General features: G+C 43.1%; 1 protein-coding gene across 4 annotated transcripts in view; it reads left to right on the top strand.

The window, feature by feature from the left end:
- Positions 1-16426, top strand: part of CCDC88C (coiled-coil domain containing 88C) — an 86257-nt gene that overhangs the window by 19980 nt on the left and 49851 nt on the right. For all 4 annotated transcript variants that reach the window (XR_002440605.1, XM_021403265.1, XM_021403264.1 and 1 more), the window contains one exon: positions 14090-14159. Coding sequence is in view for 3 of the 4 variants with exons in the window: in XM_021403265.1 (XP_021258940.1) it covers positions 14090-14159 (70 nt within the window). In the remaining variant the exon portion in view is untranslated. The remainder of the gene's footprint in view (positions 1-14089; positions 14160-16426) is intronic.

Here is a 16426-nt window from a genome sequence, read left to right as displayed (position 1 = left end):
AGAAAGACATTTATTTTCATGTTCTGTAACACTGATCTTCATGCAGGAAGATTCAGACTGGAGAAACCACTTAAACTGCTGTCTCAGTCCTTGAGATGTGGTTCTTTTGAGACAGGATACAGTTGAGCTGAGCATGCTTGATTATGCTGTAGTTCTGATAACAGTCTGATTTCCTGACTATTAACTGCCTGAAATTTTTCTGAGACGACTTCTGCTGTGGCACAGTCTGGTAGCCAGTCTTGCTTTTTAAATATCTTAAATGACTGTTCTCTATAACCTTCTCTAGCTTCCTCTCGAGTGGAACAGGTAACACTGGTGAAATGGTTCACAGGATGTTTCAGCACTCTGTGGCACTGGAACATCTGCTATAGAGTAGTGTCTAATTCTTGGCCCCTGGATTTCCCCCGAACTATTTCAGGGACAGCTTGAGAGCGCAGTGATTCACTTGGAAGAACTGCTGTGAATCCATGTTTCAGGCCTGTCTGGACCGTGGGATTCAAACGCTGTCTCTTCCACTAACCACTGGGCTGCCGCCTTCAGTTAATTGTATACATGTGAAGAATAGTGCATCTGATGAAGCAGATGCATACGCACATCAAAGTGTGTTTTAGCATTAGCTACAGATTTACCTACTGTTAATTAAAGAATCTTTAAGTATTAAGAGCTCAGAATTTCAAGTTTATATTTGTCTGCTAAATGTATTTCTTAAAAATAAACCGTGAGGTGTCTGAAGAGAAACTGAAGAGCTTACGCATCTAGTTCTGTGTAACTGAGACATCTTTAATCTTCAGGAAGGAGTGGTGTGTTTCAAAGCGTTGGAAACCACTTTGCATTGTGTGCATTCATAAAGAGGTGCTCATTAAAAATGCATTTTTAGTCACCACCTGTTACTTAATACGATGTGTGCTTTACTGCACTGTTGTATTTTTGTTGCTCTTTTCTGAAGTGCATTATTCATTGCTTTGAACTGTTTGGGCAGGAATATATTCTGAACATCTGATTTCTGTACTGACCATTCCCCAAGGAAAGACTAATGCCCGTGTTTATGACCAACAAGCAAAGCCTTTCATGTCGTCTTTTTGTGAAGATTTCATACCTTCTGCATACCAAAGATGCAATTAGGGGACTTGCATCTGTGATGCTACAAGGAGACAGCAAGGAGGCTGTACTTGTGTGCAACAAAGGCCTCCTAAAACAATTAATGCAGACCTATTTGGGGGACAGTGCAAAGCTGTCCCCTGTGTACCCTGCTTTCATCCACACCTGCCACCTGAGAGTAGGCATGTGTGGAGCGAGGTGTGTGCTGGCTTAGCTGCTGCTGGGTGTGGTGGCCCTTGCTTGCTCTTCCTTTGCTGAAAAGGAAACAGAGAATTTCACAGATATCTGTTAAGAGTTTAGCTTCCCTGGCTGGTAGGGTTACAACAGTGTAAATTGGAAAGTGTCAATGTGTGGGCAGCTAGGTCCTTTTTTCTTTAAATAAAAAAAAAAAAAGTACACACAAAACCAACCCCCTCAGCTTCCTCCCAAAGCAGAGCCTTTGTTCTAGTTATCCCTAAGGGACTCCAGTACTTGTCTGTCATCGTGGAGACTCAGCTACTCCATGGCTATACTCTTACCTTGTAAAACCGGAGTGTTGTCCTCGAATAAAAGATGGCTTCTGACTTGTTCTTGTGTGTTCTCACCAGCTACTCTGAATCCTCTCCAGGATAGAGGTAAAGCTATGAATAAAGAGCCCAAGGAAACATGTAGTGTAACACACACATTCACTCAGTGTGTACAAGAAGAAACTTCCTCTCTAATGGGCAAGGGAATTAACAGATGGTCAAGTGTCTTTTTCTTTCAGTTTGGTGTGAAATTTTATGTATTGTGACCAGTGGGCAGGTTTCATTCAGATTCCTGCTTACGTCTCCAAAACCTGCCATACAACCTGATGGCGACTGCATCAGCGGTCTGCTCGCAGGAGCTTGAAACAGCAGGAGTTGTACAGCTCGGAGCTGAGCTGAGTTGGCAGCACCATTTGAAGAAGTTTGCTTAGTTCCTGCCTGCATTGTGCAGAGCTGGCTTCAAAAGGGCTGTTGCCTCTACATTGTGAGAATGGCTTTCAGTCAGAATTCACAAGGAATCGTGTATCTACTAATCTGAAACACAGCAAATGCTCGTTTTAGTTTCAGTTATGCCTTTTTTTGTAGCACTGCTTAGAAATTGACAGTAGTGTCTGGGGTTTAATTCAGGGAGAGTTCTGTATTTTTACTATTATGCATTAATTTTCAGTAGTAAATTTTGTAGACCCAGCAGATCTGCATATTTACACTGTCAATAGAAGGCTGTTAGCTTGAAGGTCACAAGTTCAGACTTTAGTGCCTGATTGTAGGACCTTGTATTTACCATGCATCTTTACTGCTTTGGAGATGGTGAACGGCTACTGCTTGTGCTGTGATTTAGAGGAATGTTGAATTGAGCTGATGCAACTGAGGTGCCAGAGTGCCTGGGCCTGCGTTCAGGTACCATGTTATAACAACTGGGTTTTCTTTGATTATGTTCATCAGACTGTAAGCATCTGCTTTCTCCCTTTAAAACTAGCACCACCTGCGTGCTTTCTGTGCACTGAGAAGTCAAGCTATTAGTTCGTATGCCTGTCTCCAAAGTATTAACTATTACTGTAGGCTTGAAGAGAGCAAATTGCTTTACCGTGGCATTTCTTCTGGTGAGTGGCTGCATTAATTCCCATAGAGCTCCAGTTTCTGAGCAGCCATTCATCACTCAACCAATTCACGGTGCTCTCAGCAAAAAACAGGTTTGTCCAAGTAACTCAATGCCTTTGCTAAAGTGTATTTAAACAATGATGCAGAGCAATTTTAATAAGCTATGTAAAAAGCTGTTTGTAAGTCAGAACAGCGGAATCCTTACTCTACCACTTAATATGGTCAACATTTTGGAGTTCAAAACGGACCCAGCATTGCTTATTTCCCTGTTGTACAGATGAATCTTTTTTGCTAAAGTTTTGTGCTTTACTGAAGGGTTTGTGTTTCACTGAGGTGAAAGGTGTAAACCCACTCCGATAGAATTCTGCTTGTCCTACCTCTCTGATTTTAGTGCCCTTTAAAATTTCATCTGAGGCTGCCTCTAGAAGCTGGACTTCCTCTAAACTATGAAGGTGCTTCAGTATTCTGCAAATACTGCTAGGTTCAGATCCGCTGCATTATAAACATTAGTGTAATCAGTACCTTAATTTTCCAGTAACTCTTACAGTGTAATGTAGCCCCAGTGTGCTCCAAGATAGGAGGTGCCTCTCTCTCTGCAGCCTGGGGTTCAAATCACTCTTGCCTGAAGCATTCTTTCAGGGGCTTACCTTCCTCTCCTTTTCTTTCAGCTAGCAGAGGCCAGCCCATCAGGGCTGTGCTGCTGTTGTTTGTGATCTGGTAGAGGGTGAGCGCAAGTCACTTGATCCATCGTCTTGTGTTTCTGTTCATTATGTTGCTTAAAGAGTAAACCTGAACTCTGCTGATTTAACTAAGGGCTCCACATGTGAGGGAGCTTGGGAAATGCCTAGAAACACGCATGCATGCCACCTTGATGTGGTGTTAGGGGACTCTGAAGATTAAGAAGAATAACTGAAAAATGACACTAGTACAAAATAATTTTATGTGTACTACCAAAACCTTGTCTTGCTCCATTCTGCTTTTTCTGTTTGTACCTTGTTTTGTGCTGTGGAGTTTTTTGTTTTTGAAACGTTTTGATTGTGTTTAGGCTTTGTCTCAGTAAGTATGAAGTCTTGAAAGTCCTGTCTCCTTTCAGTTATAGGAGAAGCTTTTGTATGAGCTTGTTTTTCAGGAAAGCCCTAGCATCACAGCTTGAGAGGAAATTGTGTTTTGTTGATACAGAAGACTCAGTGGTCAGCAGCCTTAAAACAGGCCTAATGAGAGCAGAAGTTAATCTTCCCTGAATGTTAATAATAACATAGTGGTACAGCTTACTGCTGTTTCTGTGACAGATGGCAGAAAGACAGTACCTTCTAAGATGTATCCACACCTTGTGCATTTTCTCATGATATCACAGGCATTCCTAGAGCGTTGCATGCATTTATTGTGCCATGGCCACCAACAATTACTGGTAAGTCAAAAGTGGGGAGAGAAATCAAAGGCATGTGAATAATTTCATGCTTTTCTCCATCAGAAAAATGTAGTTTCTGCTTAGCACAGCCTGAGCTGTGTGCTAGTTCTGTTGTGAAAGAGCCCCTCACTGCAGGTCTGGTGTGAGGCTGGTGGGGGAGCAAAAAAGGCAGAGCTCTGCAGAGCTAATTAATGGTAACAGTTATGAGCTATCTGCACAGTTCGCAGTAGATTGCACAGATTGTATTAAGCAGGGCTGAAGTCAGTTGCTTCAGATACCTAAAGAGCACTATTAAGGACTGACAAGACTCTTCTTGAGAGGGTGTTTGCAGGGCATTTATGCGTGTGTGTGTGAATGCATAGGCTGGATTACCACTGGTAAGTGAACTTAGCCTAGAGGCCCCACACAAGGATACTTCAAGCACTGGCTGTTGTCTCTTCTGCATGCTGGTGGGAAAGACTTAAGTTACAGACCCACTGACTTGCAGCTGGACGTTTGTGCACAGCCACACTTGACAGGTTAAAGTGTCAGTGTCATTCTGTCCTTGTGATATGCCAGGGCTAAGCCCAGTCAGAAGCAACTTGTGTTTGCTGAAGCAGTCTGTGCATTATTATTTTATTATTCTTGCCGCAGTTACTGGAAAGCTTAGAAGTGTGATTTTTAACATGCAGCATTCAGCTGTGTTAAAGCAGCTGGTCTGGGATTATTACAGTTCTTTTTATAGTTTTTAATGCAATCACATGAAAAATCTTGATGTTCATCTGCTTAATCTGTTTTTATTTGTTATTGTTGAATTCCCAAAGAAGCAGGGTGGTCTGGTCCTGTGGTAAGTTCAGTGTGTTTGTGGAAGCAGTTGTCTGTTTTACCATTGGCTTCCCCTTGAAATTGTGTTCGAACTACTGCACATGTTCTTTGCATCTCCGTTTTTTGCAGCTGCTGAAATTCTTTCTGCCTCATTTTATCTTGTCTGGGAAATTCAGATTTCGAGTTCTTCAGAGTGGGCTTCTCTTTTTCTGATCTGTTTGTATTTGGCTTTGCACTGGGAGACTTCAGTATCCAGGAGGACCTGTATGACTTGAATGGCAAATAACTACCAAACAAAAGAACAAATTAGGAAAATGGTTTCAAACTAAAACAGAGGATATTTGAAGTGGACATAAGGAAAAAGGTTGTGTTTTTTTTTAATGATAAGAGTAGTGAAGTACTGGAACAGGTTGCCCAGAGAGGTGGTGGTGCCCATCCTTGGAAGCATTCAGTCAGGCTAGATGGAACTCTGAGCAACTTGATCGAGCTGTATGTGTCCCTGTTCATTGCAGGGGAGTTGGACTTAGATGACCTTTAAGGGTTCCTTCCATCTCAGATGATTCTATGATTCTGTGAAATTGTGGCAGCTGGTGAAGGTGATTTTCACCTTTCTTTTCTTTTTTCTTTTGACCAATTTTTTTTTTCCTCGAGTCTGAAACATTCCCTCTGCTCTGCAGTTGCACAGTTGTTTGTTATTCCGTGACGTTAACTGTTGCTTCAGTTGTGGAATCATTGTGGCTTAGTGAGTTTTTGATATTATTTCTTAATGGTTTTCTGTCTCACACGCATGTGAAATAGAACTTTGAAGGTGACTTAATTTTGTGTGGAAGATGAGTGGCTGAATCCTCTCTGCTGGCAGGACAGCCAGGCAGCTGCAGTGCAGGTTCTGCCAAGCCCGGCTCTGCTAAAATGCAGCTTGTTGGCAGGAAGCTGAATAGCCGGTGTCAACTGCAGATGAGTGTATTTGCTCCTCATAGGTAGCTCTTCCCTCCTAAGGGGACATGGTAGCTCTGGGCTTGCTGTTAAGCACAGAAGATCCAGAAGGGGAGTGAGGAAGGGCCCAGAGCTCCTCTTGCAGTAGGGTTCCTGTGTCTTCACCCTGCCCTTTTCCATTTTATTTGCTGTTGTCCTGGTGGTAAAGCTGGCAATTGACCCAGTGGACGTGGGAATATTTTCTTTCAGAGTGCTCCAGTTACATTGTGCAAGCCACGCATGAAATTGACTGTGCCTTTTCACCTCTACAATGTGAGAGGATAATGGATATGAATTCTTCTCCTTTAAAATAATTACGCAGTGGTCGGCTGCTGCTTTGGAGTTCTTAGTCCTTCTCATATTGCAGTGTTGAAGATGTAATACAGATCTGTAGCTCTGAACCTCTAAGTAAACCCCAAACTTGCAATGTGCTTGCCCCAAGTTAATCATTTTTGGTTTTCTTCATGCAACAGAAATGTTTTATAACAGGTTCAACGTGTTTTACGTGAGCTAGTGTCACGTGTCCGGTTACATGTTTGCTGTGTCTCTTCCCTGTAAATGTACTGAAAAATTCCAGATTAAGAAATATTTGCAGTAAGAGAAGTGGTAGAAATTGTCTTACATATAACTTTCATAGCAGTGCTTTGGGTTGATGTTTCTTTCTTGATTACACACTCTATTTTAGTATTGTAATTTTTTTTCATTCCAGTGAACAAAGAAAGCATAGCAGAGCTTATCCTCAGGAGCTCTGCATGGCTAACCTAATTTGGTATCAGGCTTCAGTGTTAAAAGCTGTGAAAAACACTTGCTCAGTTTTGGATTCCAATGTGGAAACTTTTGACTTTATTATCCCAGCAAAATATGTTCAGACTTTGCTTGGGAAAACTGCTTTCCTTTTAATGTAAGTGATTGTGCTTGGTGTGCTGAGTTTCAGAGAATTCGGAAGTGCTTCAAGTCTGCTCTGATGGTCTGCACTGTTTCTTTATAATAATATGTGTTAGGCCAAATTATTATGGTCCTTAGAGACCGCCACAGATTAGCTGGAAGCATGTTGAACAGATGGATTGTATTTTAGCTGGTTATAGTAGTAATGTCAAGTGACAAGCCTTGAACACAACGCATTCCTTATTCCCTGTTACCGTGTAAACCACCCCAGGGCAACTCGAGGGTGGAATAAAATACACGTCGGGAGTAATTTGTCTGGACACCATTATAAACATCTGAACCTACTTGCACGTGATTTGGAGAGAGAAGTTGAGGATAAATCAATAAGCTTTTCATTTCCATCAAGTAGGTCAATTAGAAGTGTTGCTGGTAATGTAAGCTGGGGGACGCAGTGCGTTCCAATTGAATTTTCTCTGGGTCAAATCAATAATGCTGCTAGGCACAACAGTAGAGCTACATGCTGTACTGAAATGAGTGATTTATCTTGGAGTCAGAGCAGACTGGGAACTCTGCTGCTAGATAGCTGCTGCTCAAAGTTTTGCTTCATGTTATAGGATGTATATTTTTGTACTGAGTTTGATTAAGAAAATATTGTTTCCCTCGCAGCTGGGGATGGGGGGGGGGGGGCAGCTTCTTTGTTTATTCCGGTAGGCCTGAAGTAAAACTAAGTGTATCTTAAAATATTTTCGCATAAAGTAGCTTTATTTAAGTACACACAACTTTTGTTATGAGACGTAAGCAACGACCAAAAAAAAGTGCACTGTAAACAATTTAATCTTGAAGCAAATGCTTTCATCATGGCTTGCCTTACTCTCTGATCTGTGCAGTGATTTTTGTTCCATGTCACTCTGGCGTGGGTGATGTAACCAGCTCATAAAGGAGTGAGAACGCACAATGGATCACATTATAACCATGGAATCTTATTTTCATTTTTCTTTCTGCTTTGCTTGTTACTGTTTTCTCATCTGCCCAGTGATGCCTTGAAGGTGTGTGATGAGCTCTCTGTGCTGGTACAGCTTGCAGTGCAGGAGGTTTTACTCTTAGTTTTACTGCACTACTCTAATACAAGTGCCAAAACCTGAGCCATGACAGTCCTTGATCTAAGAATTGGGTGAATGATTGTTTCTTGATCTATTTTTTCTTTTAATCTCTGTGCTGTCCATATTGCATGTGTTTTCTGTTTTTTGTTTTGTTGTTTTTTTTAATAGAACTTGATCTAATTCTCCTGTTCAGTATATTTCTGTCATTTGGTTAGCTACCCACACCTCACACATGCTGGGGATGGTTCAGACTAGGTGTAATTCCTTCACATCCTCTCCCACTGAGATCCCAGCCCATGACTGTCAGAACTGATTATTTTCAGCAGATGAGGCAACAGTTATTTTAGTGGCTTTTAGATTTCCACTTGAAGGATCTTTAGAAGCCTGCTTTGTAATTTGCTGGTTTTTAGGGGGAAAAAAAACTACACCTCTTTTAAGACAGCTAATCCACTAGTCTTGTCACCTAATGAATGCAATTGTTGCAGAGATGAGCAATGTTTTTAATCAAATTTCGTCATGCATGTTGCATGTTGGCAAAGAAACAGTGAGTACTGAGTTACACGGTGTCATCAGGTGTGCTTGCATGGTAAGGTGCACATGGAAGACATCTCAATAAAAGATCTGCTTGTGTTTCGCTTCCTTGTCATCACCCTGCAACAACTTGTTTCATCTTGTCTCATCTTTTGTGAGATCCTGATGTACAGTTTGCAGAATCTTGTAAATCATTTTCCTCACACCGTCAATAACTTCTCGGATGATTACAGCAAAATAATATTTGTATGCATTGGTTGTTAAATATTCTTTTTTCTTCCTTGTTGTAGGCTGCAAAGTAGCTTGCTTTCTTTACTATGTGAAAACGAAGCTGAAAACCCCACAGGTCTGAATTTGTTCCTCAAAATAGATTTTAATGTTAAAATGTACTTATTTGCTCGAGTGCTCGCTATTGAGAGTGCTGTTTCCAGAAAAGCTTGAGTCCAGCCATCCCCAACTTGGAGCTTGCTGCACAGGAGGCACCATCCCAGCCATCTTCCCTGTAGTGCCCAAGTTAGTAGCCCTGCTGCCGCCAGGCTCCGGGCAGCCAATGGGGAGTTCATCCTCATGTGTAGGGTCCTGCTGTGGGTGGTGTTTGGGAGATCACATCTGTACTGAGGGTACTGGAGAAGGGTGTTGACAACACTGCATAGGTAGGACTCCACTGAGCTTTTCCTCAGCTCACAGGTCTGAGCTGAGTTAAAGTGTAAGCCTGTTTCTCAGGCCAGGGGATGTTCACTCTTAGTGGTATAAATAAAGTTGATGATGGTTTTTCCTCGTGGGCCTTTCAAGCCAGAGAGAACCATTTGGCTCCCAGTCAGCTGGGCAATTAGCATTTTATAGCCAAGCAATATACTTAACTGGAATGGCTTTGGCTTCAGCGTTGAATTACAATGGCCAGTAGACCGCTGTTCTTCTTACATAATTTATTTGCTACTCCCCTGTTCAGGATTCAGACAGAGGTTAATTTAATTCCACACGAGAAGCCAGTAGTTGCTTTACATTAATGCTGTTCTGTGGCGCAGGGAAGTGTTTGTGTAAAGCTTGTTTGCCTGGTCCCTGAGCTGTGGAGAGGATGGTTTCACCTACTCCTATCCTGGCAGTGCATTCTTTGCTAGAGCCACTGGCATGCTCTCATTGGTGTTTAAAAATGCAGCCGTGACTGATACCTCAAGACCGTTTTATTCCATGCTGTTCGACACAAATTTTTAAGAAGTAAATGTGCACTGAGGTGTGTGTAGTATGGGCCCAGGAGGCTTTGTTCCTATGGAGTTATATGGGGCCTGTTTACCCTGTAACATGTAAACCAAGTGTTAATATATGACCATGGTGATTTGAGAGCAAGAACTGCCAATGCATCTCCTCTGATGACCCAAGGCAGACTGCAAACAGCAAACATCCTGTGTGTGTGATCTTAGAAAGATAAAAAGCACAAGTAAAACATGCCCCAGCACTCCAGAAACAAATTGGGAGCTCCCAGAGAGAGGGAATGTGGTTGCTGCACTATGTTTGTTCATGCTCCTGTAAGCCTGAGGGCTTAACTCAGTGCTTAGGATTTTATCCTCAATCTCGTATGTGTCTTAATTTTTCCTAAAGCCTTTGACTGATGGAATCAATGTAGGGGAATTTTGGCTTTTATTCTTTTTTTTTTTAAGCTCCCTTCTTAACAAAGCGACTGTAAATGTGAAGCCCTTGGTGTGCACTTGCTTAGATGCCAGAAGGCTACTACTGAGAACACAGCATTTATTTATGTTTAACCTCACGACTTCTAGGTAGATTAAAAGTATCTTTGAATTCTTGGGGTGCTGGCCTGGAGTGCCCAGCTGCTCCCAGCAGTGCTGTGCCCCTGGCAGTGTCCCTGTTGCTCAGGGCTGCAGATTATATCCGCCAGCTCTGCTCTGCACCTCTGTGGGCAGGCGCAGCTGAGTGCAAACACTGAACAGGCACCTCCACCTCTGCTAGGGAGGCATTCTACCCAGTATGGTGTCATGTTCTGCTGCATGCAGGAACCTTCGTGGGCTCTGTCTGCTGGGTTAGGAGATCTGGCGCAAGTGGTGTGAGACTTGGCTGCCAGTGCTTGTATTTTGTGATGGTAAGCAGTGACCTAACCATAAGCATCCGGTCTTGCAGCCACCGCTGCTGACAAAGGAGCTGAGGTCTTGGACAAGTTTCAAGTTCAAAATAGCCTCTTTGGAAGAGGAGAAATGCAGGCATCTACAGGAGCTGCGCTGAGGCCCAACAGAAATCTGTTTTGAATAGATTCCTTAAATAAGACTGCTGTTATCAACGTTTTGTCATGGAAATCTCATTAGCAGCAGTATAAATAATAATAAAAAAAATGCACAGCAGTGTGAGAGAGCTGATGCTGATATGCAGTCAGCATCCAAACTGGCAGTGGAGTTGGTTCATGGCCTCAGTGTGAAGCTGGCAACTCAAACTCTAATTGTTTTAATAATTAGGGAAATTGTTACCATGTGTTATTGCTGTATCTTTTACTGTGTTAATCAAGCTTTACTTGTGCTATAAAAATGTTTAAGTGGTCTCTCAGAGGAGAAATTAGGATTCTTGCTTCTATAGTTGTTCCCTGGAGTACTGTGGGATTTCGTGGGCAACTGAAGTGTTGGAAAGCCTCGCTCTGCTCTGAGCAGCCCAGGCCTGCCCCTAGCCATGCTTCAACCCAAGAGAGAGCAAAGACACACCATCCTTGCCTCCGTTTCATGCCTAAGCTCTGCTGCATTCCTTGTAATGCAGTACTGCTTGTCGTGAGGGGATGTCACATTTTTATCTCCGATTTATTTTGCTCACTGGGCTCCAGCTGTTTGCCCGGGTTAACCCTGTGGCCAGCGTAACAGCCTGTGCCTCCACCTTTAGGGTTGTTTCTGGTCTGAGGTTCACTCCAAACTGTTCCAGGTGTTAGATTTTTGGTGTCTTGACTCCTTTTACAACCTACTGAATAGTACCATTGCACATGTTTGTGTGTTCAACACACTGCTGACCTCAGCGCGGAGAGGCTAGCAGTGTTAAGTGAGCCACCCACCTGGTGGTGTGAGTTACTGCAGATGGGGAAGACCAAAAAAAAAAAAAAAAAGTATTGATAAGTGGGTGAAAGTTGGAGAGTTCTTGGTTGCTTTGAGGGGAAGGGATTCTGGTCATTTCCAAAGGAGAGGCTTTAAGCACTGGACCTGAGACTTCATCACATTATTCCAGCTACTAAATCACTAGGTGCCAGCTAAGCCTTAGTTCATTGTTGTGGCTTCAGCCCGGACAAAACCAGGATACAAATCATGAGCATCAGTGTGAGAGCTTTCAGCTAACACACTTCAGCTCACCCCTGCAGCTGGGTACTGCTTTGGTGCTCTCAGTTGATAGAGGGCATGTTGCTAATCTGAAGTAGCTTTGCTTCTGTTACTCGCCTTTTCCATCATAAAAGAGGAGAGGGAAGGCAGTGACTTCCTTTATACAGCGTTGAGATCTACTGACAAGCTACCTGACATAATGGCGTTATCATCACAAATAATAATCTCAGGTGGAGGTGTTTCGAACAGTAAAGATAGTTATCTGTAATGTATTTTAAAAATAAATGGACCAAAGTATCACCTCTTAGGACCAGAACATTTCAGTCTGAGCTATGCAATCACCACTCAGCTCCAGGTCCCATCGCAGTGCGCTTGGTGGCTCCAGGCCCCGCCAGACAGGGAGCTTGGGCACTTGTGTGTGCACGCTCATGGCTGAGCTGGGTGGTACACACACAGTGACTGTACGGGGGGCATGGGAATGGTACAGCAGAAAGGTTAGCTGTGGTGCCTTTTGTGGCTTGGGGTAAGTGGCTGGCGAGCTGATGATTACACAAAGACAACGCGAATTCTTAATGCATTCCTGCCTCAGTGCCACTCCACGCACTGGGTGACTGGAAACAAAATTCTTTACTTTTTTTTTTGCCATGGAAATCGCTGGTTAAAGCCCAATACTTCGGCATATGCAAATTTTGGATTTGTTTAAAGCCTGAGTGCCACACTATTGTCACAGCAGACGTTGCAGTCCAGCCGTGTGCTGTTAAAAGCAATATGGTTTGCAGCTGTTTTGCTAACAGGTGCAAACAAACTTTTGTTTAATATGTCTCGAGTGCACAAACTATAAAATGCATTTGGCTAATGACTCAGCAAATGCCCTGGCCTGCGTTAGCTAAACTTCCCGTTGCATTGAGATCTGTGGAGTTTGCCTTCTTAACAGCACCAAAAACCCATCAGCTGTGCCATGAAATATTTCTGCTTTATCCAGACTGTTACTGCTGAGGAGTGTGTTCTAAGCATGGGATGGAGGGGAAGAAATGAAATATGCGTTGTCCCAATTTTTTTATTTAATATCCACTGTAATTGCTTATCAGATGCTGCAGACTCAGTGGGATATTTCCTCTTACAATCAGGTTTAATTTTTCCTCCTATGGTAACTCTAAAAGCAGCGAAATAACAATCCAGTAACTTGGAGAGGAAGTGTTTCAGTGAATAGCTGATTGTTTTAGGAGATGTGTGACTGCCCTCCATGCCCGACTACAGTGTTTTTTCCTCTGGTGCTGAATGCTCCACCGGTATTAAAGCGTGAGCCCTTCCCATGGCCACAGGGCAGCCTGGGGTGTGGAGACAAGCAGGGAAGGGACACCTGCCAAACGCTGGGTAGAGCGCCCTATGCGGAACCTTTGTTTCCTGAATCCCAGCTCAGCACTTCGATCGCACAGCCACTGTCCTCCTTAGCTTTTCATGTGAAACAGCTACTTGCAGGCATAATGTTACGTTCACATCACCACAAATGAGCACTAGTCGCTGCAGGATGAAGCTTGGAACCGTATTCCTGCATTCTGTATGTTACAGAAAATGACTTGAGTGCATGGCCGAACACATTACTGTTCAGAGTCCTCTCTGCAGTGTATTTGTTTGTCCACCTTTGGGCATTTGCCTGCCCTGGGGCTTGTAGCCTTTCCTCTGTAAGCCTGTCTGTCATTTCAGAGTAGCTTCAGGCAGCTGATGTTTAAGTGCTTCTGACCAAACAATACACTTCCCTTCCCCAGTCTCCCCCAGAATAAAAGGACGTTTAAGTTCACAACATAATTAAACAAATCCATTTTTCTGTCTGTTTAAAAACAATGCGAACAAATCTAGAACTTGAAATCCATTTTCTCAAAGCAGTGCAAGCTGTCTGTTCAATAGCTTTTTCCCTCACACCCACTTCCCTAGCCCATCATTAGAATTTCAGACCTTTGGAATGATTTGACCAATTATTTGAGTTAGTCCAAGTTCACAGTCTAGCTCTGATGCCTTCGATGAACCCACAGCATTTGTACACCCTGGAACACAGCAGCAGCTGTATGTTGAACATCAAATGAATGCAGGTGATGCCTGGGATATAGGCATGACGGGAGGGTGTGCCTGGTCTGGCACTTATTTTGGTTAGTGCCACGGGACCCTCCAAGTTCTCTTTCGCCATTGTTCAAAGAGGTGATCAGCGTATGTTAGCTGTGCAGCCTGATGCCATCTTCTAATAGTGATTTGTCTCTCGAGTGGGGCTTCCTCTTGTGACCTCTGAACTAGCAGGATGTTAAAGGTTTTGTAATCGATGGAGCTCTATATTCTTTGTGGAATGATTGATTGGGATTCCTTCACACTGACCTTTGCTTGTTGTTGTCTTTTGTTTAGGAGGTCCTCCAGCAGCTGATTGTAATGAATTTACCAAATGTTTTAATGATTGGCAAAGATCCTCTTTCTGGTGAGTAGCTTGTTGGATTCTTCATCTCACTCTGTGCTGAATGAGTGTTTTATTTGCCCAAATATACAAATATAATATCTGCTGTGTCTTACAAATACAAATTTATATATGTTTGATAGTGAGTTCTTGCCAAAGCCAGAGCAGCTGTTTGCCTGAAAGTCAGTTCCCTTATCTTGTTGCTGCAAGAACAGTCTGCCCTGTGAAACTGTTTCTCTTCCTGGTTTTCTGTCCTGTGTTCCTGTATAATCAGTTCAGCTGTGACAATACGTACACACCAGAAGAATGTTGCAAAGGTGCTCTGAAGTGTGAAGTGCAGTGAAGTGTAGGAAGAAAAATAAATAAGGATGGAGTAACGTACATGTATATCATCTAATAAAAAAATGGAGGAAGAGAGAATGACAAGGACAAAAACATCTGTCTGGCCACTTCGTCAAGGCAAGGGTATCTGTCAAAAGAGGTACCCCATTAAAAAATGATCAGAAGCCAGTGAGCTAATGTCCAGAGTCACCTGTTTTTGGTGGGACAAAATGGAAGACTTTCAGAGCGAAATTAGTTTGACTTTTCATTGGAACCATATTTCTGAAGCAAGAGGTTTTGTTGCTCTGGTTAACTTCCTTTTTTATATGCCCATTCCGCTGTAGCACCATGCTGGTACCAAGGATGGTGAATTTATTTTTACCAAAGAAGGAAAACAGAATGAACCCTGTCTGCAGTGATCGGGAATGATGTGGTAACCAGCATCTACGGAACAAACAAATGGCAGAAACCTTGGCAGAAGATTTCATTTTGTTGTTCTTGGCAGCCGTGGTGTATATATGTACACAAAGGGGTTATATCAGAAAAGAATATTAATTTATTGATACTGTATTACAGAAACTCATAGCCTTGATACTTCTGCAATAAAATCAAGCTTGAGGGTGAGGCATCCACTTCTTCAACAATTACAGTAAAATCTGCAGTGTCAGTCTTAATTCTTCTGTACAGGCTAACCTTATGGCTGAAGAGGAAAATAAACATAAGAGCTATTGCTCTTCTCAGTCATATGGACAGTGGACAAAGCCTGACAAAGACGTCTGTGCCAAGAAGGCGAGCTCTCTGCTGGCCATGTCAGTGGGAAAGGCTGGCTGGCTTGCTGTTGTGGCTGTTGCTGAGTGACAGCTGGTAGGGGGCTCATAATGCCGTAACTACAGCATTGGTTTCTGGGGAAGCTGCACATTTGAAAGCTGTCATGTGCTTATGTATAGCTTCCCACCATTTATTTGGTGCTTATCAGCACCTTAAGTCAGTCTTTGAAGATCTCATCTGATGCAACTCTTATGGAAAGGAAATTGGCCAGCTCCTCCTAAGTACAACCAGACATTTGCTTCACTTTAAGATCTTGAAATGTGGTATTCGTTGTGTGGGGTTTTTTTTAATTTATTTTGTCTATTACTGACTTACTATTGATGTAATTCAGAAGAACATGAGAGAAGATAAAGAATGTGATAACTAGATGGCTGAAAATAATGGGATGTGTGCATACAAAAAACATGGAGTTGTAGTTTGGCTATATTTTATACTGCTTTTGAGAACCAGTTGGAGGTTTTTGAGGACAGAATCTAAGATGTGCTGAAGAAATAGAGAACTAGGGGAGGTTTCAGAACTGGGGACCTTGCTAAGGGCTGATGGGAAGGCTGGAAAGGGCCAGTAGGGAGGAGAAGCGTGAGGAGACGTTACCACAGCCAATAGAAGGAAATTCACAAAAAAGCTGAGCGCAGCTCAGGTAAATGATGGGCAGGTAGTTGCTGGATTGATGCCTGTGTTGCTGAGTGTTTTGCGGAGAAAAATGAGAAGGCGGCAGTGACATATGAGAGGAAAGGAAAGTGAAATGAGATATTCTCTGGCAGTGGGGGAGCTAAAGGAGAGTTACAGATTGAATAAAGACATGAGGACAAAGCAGCCATCAGCATGGGAAATGGTGCTTTTGGCATGAACACAGAGAAGCCCCAGGGAAAGCTGACAGAGGAGTGAGGAGGCTGGTCATGACAGCAGTATGGGGAAAAGAGATGAGGCAGACGTTAATTATTGGAGGCAGGTGTTTAGAAATGGCAGTAGTAGAGGAGAAACCTCTTTCTCTGTGTCAGTGGTGCAGTCCAGGACAGAGACTGAAAGGGGGGATGAGGGTTCTGGAGGGGTCATCTGCAGAGGCAGTGGCAGGCTGAGGCCTGCGAGAGCTCCTAGGGCTGGAGACTGAGGTGCAGGTGGTCAGAAGGGGAGGATGGATCTTG

The sequence above is a fragment of the Numida meleagris genome, chromosome 6 (genome assembly GCF_002078875.1).
Source record: "Numida meleagris isolate 19003 breed g44 Domestic line chromosome 6, NumMel1.0, whole genome shotgun sequence".
Taxonomy (NCBI): Eukaryota; Metazoa; Chordata; class Aves; order Galliformes; family Numididae; genus Numida; species Numida meleagris.
This window is presented reverse-complemented; position numbering and strand designations above follow the sequence as displayed.